Source organism: Podarcis vaucheri (assembly GCF_965113315.1).
Source record: "Podarcis vaucheri genome assembly, chromosome: 15".
Classification (NCBI taxonomy): Eukaryota; Metazoa; Chordata; class Lepidosauria; order Squamata; family Lacertidae; genus Podarcis; species Podarcis vaucheri.
Window position 1 is genome coordinate 17,931,423 of NC_138753.1, and position 7,504 is coordinate 17,938,926.

General features: G+C 48.3%; 1 protein-coding gene across 4 annotated transcripts in view; it reads right to left on the reverse strand.

Annotated features, from left to right (window-relative positions):
• ARHGAP32 (Rho GTPase activating protein 32) overlaps positions 1-5,018 on the reverse strand; it is a 199,896-nt gene extending 194,878 nt beyond the window's left edge. For 2 of the 4 annotated variants that reach the window (XM_082201335.1, XM_082201337.1), the window contains exon 1: positions 4,311-5,017. In XM_082201335.1, the coding sequence (XP_082057461.1) occupies positions 4,311-4,534 (224 nt within the window). In that variant the 5' untranslated portion in view covers positions 4,535-5,017. Of the gene's footprint in view, positions 1-4,310 lie in introns of all 4 variants that reach the window. The other 2 variants (XM_082201334.1, XM_082201339.1) reach the window with 2 other exon arrangements.
• Between the last annotated feature and the right edge of the window lie 2,486 nt (positions 5,019-7,504).

The following is a 7,504-nucleotide window of genomic DNA, read 5'->3' on the forward strand; positions in this document are numbered from 1 at the left end:
TTAGAATTATGATATATAATTTTCTACTTGCAATAAACTGCTCACTCTCATTGTCTACCATTACTATACATCACTGTGGAAAGCCATTAACTTTAGCAGTTAACTCTTGTGTTGCTTTAGAACCTTTGCAAGTATATTTTACTCCCATTGAAATGAATGTGATGTACTCACACTCCCATAGCACTTAATATTGGTGAGCTTTTTACTTACTATCCCTATTTTTAAGTACTTTCATTGTTAATAACAAATAAGATTTCTGACTAAGTAGTGTTTCAGCAAGGCTGCAATTCTAAACTTATTTAGAAATCCCACTGAAAGCAACCAAGGGTTACTTACTTCTGAATGAACATGGTTAATATTTTACTGTAAAAAGGACATAGAGTGGGTACAGAAAGTAAAGCATAAGAGTTAAGTGAATTCTATTCCTTATCTCAAAAGGAATTGTCACATAGCCTTAGCTCCATCCAATGTGTTAATACTTCAGACATTTCCAAAACTGAATCTAACAGGGGGTCCGGTAATTTCAGACATGGGCCAGAGAAAAGCAGTGTAAGACAGAAAACCTTAACATGTTCCACTTCAACTGATGATTAACAATGTAAGAAGAACCCTGCTGGATCAGACCAGTGGCCCATCTAGTCCAGCATCGTGTTCTCACAGTGGCCAACCAGATGCCTGTTGGGTGTGTTCAGTTTAATCTCAAGCAAAAGCAAGTATTTGACTACTTATAATACAGAGAATATTGCTCATGAAAAATTGTTTAACATTGAACAAATCAAAGTCATTGTGGAACCTAAGTGTTTTAGGCTGCAATCCAAACAATAGCTAAAGAGAGACAGAGGTCTGGCAAAGCTACCACTGTATCTGCAGCACTGCAGCACACCGGTCAGGGCAGATCAAGTCCAATGCTATCATTTGACTGGGTTACAGTGAAACCTGAACCAGCTAAGTCCCTCCTACTCACCCAGAATGCCCAGCCTGGAGGTTTTTTTGTAAGCTGCTGCCAGCAGGCATCCCACCAGAAGTATTTTTGCCCATGCAAGTGTTTGGCAGGTGAAACAGGAAGTTCTGTACCAGCAGAGGCTGGAAGGGATTGGGAAAGGACACCTCCACTGAATCCAAACCCACTCCACAGCCCAGGACAAAAGAAGTTTGGACCACAGCCTTACATTTGTATTGTTTACACAGAATCTCTTTCAAGTATTGTTTTTGCATATTTATTATTGTAAATTGCTTAAGGTTGGATGCCTTTGACAGAGTGAACCAAGTTATTAATATAATGTTAATACAATTTACTAACTAAACTACACAGGAAAGACAGCACAGCAAGATGCCTAAATGCCTTCAAGGTTTCTCATAATACGCAACTCTTGTCAGCACCAGAGTGACTCAAGAAAAGTACAGCTACACAATCCAAGAAGAAATACAGTGGTACCTCTGGTTATGAACTTAATTCGTTCCAGAGGTCCGTTCTTAACCTGAAGCCGTTCTTAACCTGAGGTACCACTTTAGCTAATGGGGCCTCCCGCTGCCGCCACGCCACTGGCGCACAATTTCTGTTCTCATTCTGAAGCAAAGTTCTTAACCCAAGGTACTACTTCCAGGTTAGCAGAGTCTGTAACCCGAAGTGTTTGTAACCCGAGGTACCACTGTACTAACAAGGAACTCAAAGTCTGTTTGAAAACTATTATTCACACCACCTGAAAAAGAAAATATCACTCAAACTACCAACTATACAGGAGGTAATAATTAATGTAATTCTAGTGCTGCATTAACATTTTTTTAAAGGTCCCAGGTGCTGGACTCCCAAATGTCTTTCTTCAAAAATAAATGTTTCCCATGGATGATATCTTTTCCTCTCATGTGGGCAGAATTGGCAATAAACTACTTTCTTGGGGGGAGGGGGAGCTGAGGAGCCAAAGAAACTTAATCTTTTCTCCCCCAAACAGGTAAAAAGAGGAAGCAATGTCCACATTTGTTTGAAACAAAGAAAAACTTGGCATAACCTAGAATAAATAAAGGTGTGTAGATTAAACACTATGAGAAACAAAACAAAAAGAAAGCCTGTTTAGAAAGCAATGGAACTGTTCGCTGATTCAGTAACAAAACATGCAGATTTCTACTGAAGATTATACTGGGAATCTGAGATTTCTTTATTTTCACCTTCAAAAGAACAAAGGCTATGGAGAGATTCCTAAAGTGAACTGGTTAAGGGCATTTCATTCTAAACACATACTGAGAAGCAAATACAAGGAAGGACACAGGCATGTGTTTTTGCAGTCTCTATCCACTGCGGCACCCACCATCACGCACACAATTTGGGAAGTACTTGCTCCCTGTCATGATACAAGCCAAGATCACAATGTGCATGTTTTATGGCTGCCCCTGCACACTCTAGAATAACTTCTCATTCTCTCCCAATCACTGAATCCTGCCTTGTGGGACCTAGAACAACTTCCTTAGCTGCACTTTTAAAAAGATTTCACAGTAATTCCCACAGCAGGCTACTGGCTGGATGTCCTTTTAATTTAAAGCAATGTCTCCTAGTTTGGAGCCTGACAGCTCTCAAGGGGCCCTTGTGAAACCTAAAGCACAACTCATAAAGAGGTCTGCCCTCAGAAACTAGCAGGTCAAGCTTTCATCCACACTCACACCTCCGCAGCTTCTGAGAACACAGTCCAGCACGAATCCACTACAACCCACGAATCCACTACAATCCTCATCCCACTAGCTACGTTATATGAACAGCTCTAGAAAAAAGGAAGTCTTTTGGCAACTTAAAAGACTAACAAATATAGCATTGCATAAACCTTTGTGAACATAATCTTGAATCACATATAAATATAACACACATTTGGTGTGGGGGAGATTTCCTCTGGAAACACTTCTAGAAAGGATGTTTAAACACAATCCTAGATATGTCTACTCATTGGGGCTAACCTCCAAGTAAGTGGATACAGGACTGCAATCCTAATTTCACTTGCACCTGGGAGTAGGTCTATGTCTGAGTAGATCTGTATAGGATTATGCTGTCAATGTACCCCTAATAGATTCCCTTAGTATAAGAAGCAGCTCTGGCCTTCAGGGAAACCCATGGAAGCATCCCAGGTTTCCCCTAACCCAAAACACCCCAATGAAACTGATCCAAGTCAATGGTTCGGGGACAGGAAGGAGAGAAATGGATGCTTTTAGGCATGTGAGAGTGAGGGAGGTTAGGTAGTGGTTAGCAGACTGAACTCCAGGCATACACAGCCAAACCAAACTGAATTTACTGAGTAGGTATGAAAGGCACTTGCTGAATGGCACACAATGGGATTGTACAAATGCAATCTGATGCACCTATTTGGAAGTAAGCTAGATTGAACACTTTAGAACTTCCAAATAAAAACAGTGTCTGGGGTGCATCTGGATCTCCATGTGGAGTTCCATGAGACAGATTATCAACTAGACGCCAGGAACCCCAACTGAGGGGCATTCGGAGAGCAGTCGCTCCCACACCCCCAGGCACAGATCCCGACAGGCTGGCCATCCCAACCCCCAAAAGACTTCCCCCTCTACAGAGATCCTTCAAGCTAAATGCACAAGCGGACCTCCACGGAGCCCGTTAAGCCGGAGGGCACCGTGCACCGAGCTGGAACTGCCATGCAGGTGCACAGCATCCCAGCTCCACCGCCAAGCTTGTGCACGTTTGCTCGGGAGCAAGCCCCACTTGCACTCAAGGAGGAGCTTGCACCCAAGGCACCCTGTGCGCGCGCACACGCGCGCGCACACACACAGGGCTGCATGGCCGGGCAGCCCCACCCTGGGACCCCAGGAACGAGTCTCCCCTTCCCCCGCCCGTGGGAAACACACAGAACGAAGCTAGCCTAGCCTAGCCCAACCCTGCAATCGCCTCCGCGGTGCAGTTGCACCCCTTGACCCCACAGCGCGGCGCCCTTCCCGGACACGAGGCCCCACAGAGCCAGATCTGTGGAATCCACCTCCTTGTTCAATTGGGGGGGGGCGGTTAAAGATGTTTGATTCTTCCAGGGAATGGGGGGGCCCTCCCTCCGTCCCTCAGGGAGCGTGCCCCGGATCGCAGCGCTGCACGCCGGCTCCAAAGCAAAGCTCCTCCAGCGCGGCTGCCTCTCTCTCTCAGGTAAGCTCCCCCTGGATCGGAGCCCTGCTGCAACAACGGCGGTGCACGCTGCCTGGGGCGCGAGCCTCGCTGGCGTGCATGGCGGGTGGGGGTAGCTGCTCTCAGGTGAGCGTGGCCCGGATGGCGGGGCCCCCAACCCCCTCCCCACCCCCCGGCGTGTAGGCGCGCTTACCTCCTGCTCGCGGGGAGAGCGAGGGGCGGCGGCGCCTCCCAGCCCCTTCCCGCCCACAGCAGCAGCGGCGGCGCTGCCCTTCGCGGCGACTCCTCTTCCTCCTCCCCGCTCGGCCGCCTCTCGCAGGAGGACCCGGCGGTGGTGGTCTTCCTCCGCCGCCGCCGCCTGCTCCTCCTCTTCAGCGGCCCCGGCGCGTCCTGGGGGCGTCCGCCTGGAGGGGGCATCCCGCGCCGGCCTCGCCTCGCCTCATCCTCCTCCGGGAGACCCCCGACTCCCTACCCAGAGGCGGGGAGGGGGGAAGGTAAGGGGCCCCCCCGCACACAACAAAAGCCTGAGGCGGGTGGGGGGGAGATGAAGGAAGGGGCGAATTTTTTTCAAAAAAATTAACCGTTTGAGGAGGGGGGGAGGGACGAAGCGCCGCCTCTTTATTTCTGAGGAGAAACGGAATGAAAGCTGAGGTAGGTGGCGGGGGGGGGGATGGAGGCTCCGCTTCCCCTTCGCTCTTCTTCTCCTCAGCGCCCCTTTCTCTCTACTTCCCCGCCGCTCTGTCGGCGCCTCTGTCGGAGGCCGACTGAGAGAGAGGCCCCGCGCCACGACCACACCGGCTCCCGCACTGGGGAAGGGTCGGCGGCGCCTGCCCGCGAGGGAGAATGAGAGGAGGAGGAGGAGGCGAGGAGCCGCAGCCAGGCAGGCGCAAGGCCCATGCGCGCCGCCCAAGCCACGCCCCCTTCTCTCGCTCGCTCGCTCGGAAGGTGGGGGAGAAAGGGGGCGACGGGAGTTCGGAGTGGGGCGGGGGAGGGGAGAGGAGCTCCTCCTCCTCCTGCGTGGAGCGCCCTGGGGGTGGGAGGATAAGTTCAATGTGCCGTGTTGGGAAGGGGGAGGGCTCGGGGATCGGGTGCGATCCTGTACCTGGGACGGGGGGGGCGGGGGCAGAAGGCGGGTCTCCCTCTCTAGGCGGGATGCGCGAGGTTCCCAAGGGGTTGCGCTCAGATCCCAGCTTGCAAAAGGGGTGGCTGGCTTCGTCTGGCGCTGTTGGTTTTTCTTGCAGCAAGTATAAAAGAAGAAGAAAAAGGAGTGAAATAATATTAGAATCGTAGAGTTGGAAGGGGCCCTGAAGGTCATCCAGCCCACCCCATTGTAGCATTCGAACCCGCGACCCAAAGTCTCATGCTCTACCGACTGAGTTACTTGTGTGATGCTGTCTTAAGTCTTCCTTCTTTGAGAAAAGTCATATGCTTTAAATGTCCGTTTTAATTGTATGGTGTGGATCTTGATTTGGACATACAACAGTGGCAACACATAAATTCCCCATTCCCTTAAATTAGGCACCTGAAATGAAGAAAACCTGGGCTAACCCTGAGTGGGCTTTAGTGACAAATCTGATTGTGAGCTCCAATCAGATCTGGTACTGAAAACCCATCCCAGACTCAGAGTGTGCTCAAGGGTACCCAGTTCTCTCATTGTGTTTGTCTTTTACAAGGTGGCTCAGGTTGGCAAATCTTGGGGTTCTGGTAGGTTCTACAAACCCAAAGTGTACCTACCCCAGCTATACCTTCTTAAGCTGGGAATGAGCCCTGCAGGACTTGATGAGGCTTATTTTTGAAGAAGTGTGCATGGGGTTATGCTGTATTTTATGCTATTATAACAACTAAATAGAAAACATGAGCCCCTCTGCTCACAATCTGAAAATCAGCAACACAGAAAAAGCAACAAAGAGATATTGTGGCACCTTAAAGACTTAACACAAAACTAGTTCACGAAAGCTTATGGCATAGTAAAAGTCGTTAAGTTTTTTTGATGCCACAACTTAGACTCTGCTGTGTTTTGTTTTGTTTTGTTTTGTTTTGTTTTGTTTGCAACAGACTAACACAAAGACCACTCTGGCTTCCTGCTTTTTTTTGGGGGGGGGGGGTCATTCACAGTGTGGTACAACACCTTATTTGACCCACAAAGGCTGTGTATACATTATTGGCTTAAAAAGCATCTAGGACTAGATTGTTGGTTTTTTTTCCTGCATTTGGACTGAAGCTGGTTTGGGGGAAAATGCATTGGAAAGCAGCATTTCGTAAGGAAGTCCAGAACAGACATCGATTGTGACCAAAGTGCGTACACATGATTGGTTGTGATTCCTGCATTGCAGTGGGGTTGGCCCGGTGACCTTTATGGTTGCGTACGACTCTAGTTCTATGATTCACCACTTCCCAAACCAGAGTTAGGAGGAGCACCCTGGCAGTAGAGTATAGGGGAATGTGTACAAAGCCAACGTCACCTGTAAATTTCGAAACATGACACAAAAAGGAGAGGAGAGCTAGAGGTAATGGGTGGGGCTTTGCACAAGGTGGGAAAGAATGAAAGAGAGGAAAAACTGACAGTGTCATCTTGTGTGTGCTAACGTGAAAGCAGGTCCCACTCTGTGTCTAAATGGGGCTTACTCCCAGAACAATTTGTGTGTGGGAATAAGTCCCATTGAGTTCAGCTCAATTTGCTTCTGAGTAGGCATAGTTGGGAATGCTCTGTAATGCTGAAATCCTATGTGCACTTACTACAGAGTCCGTTCTGGAGGACTAAATGGGACTTCTGGCCTATAGCACTTCAGATTGCAAATGGGAGCTTGCAGGACTGGATGCTTTTACACACACACACACACACACACTACATAGAAAGCTGCAGGTCAGAGCTACATAACATGCCAGTTTTCTGTGTACATGGAAGTGGTTTTGTATAAGATGCATTGGAAGTCCAAGGGTCAGTGGAAGCATCCTGCCTATTTATTTTAAAGAGTGGTCCCAGCCTAACAAGCTGTTGTTGTGCTGGGCCTCAGTATTAAACTTTTTACTTAGGTTAACAGGAAACAGAAATGCTTTTAAAAATACTTTCACGTTATTTTTATTCTTTTGCAATCAAAAGACTGTACACACCCAAACCCCTTACTACAGCCACCTCCATAAAGCCTCTAATATTTTGCCATCCGCACAATACATTTAAAGCACATGAAGCACATAAAGCAAATCCTGGGAACCTTGTGACATGGAATGACGGCCTGTGAGCAGCCACTATTCAGTATAACTTGGGAGGGGGTCTCCTATCATATTTGAAGGCCTACATTCTCCTTGAGCAACACTTTCACCCCAGCACAGAAGAGTAATCTGGAGAGGTATAGTCAGGTGGGAAGGAGTCATCGGGCAACCACAGCA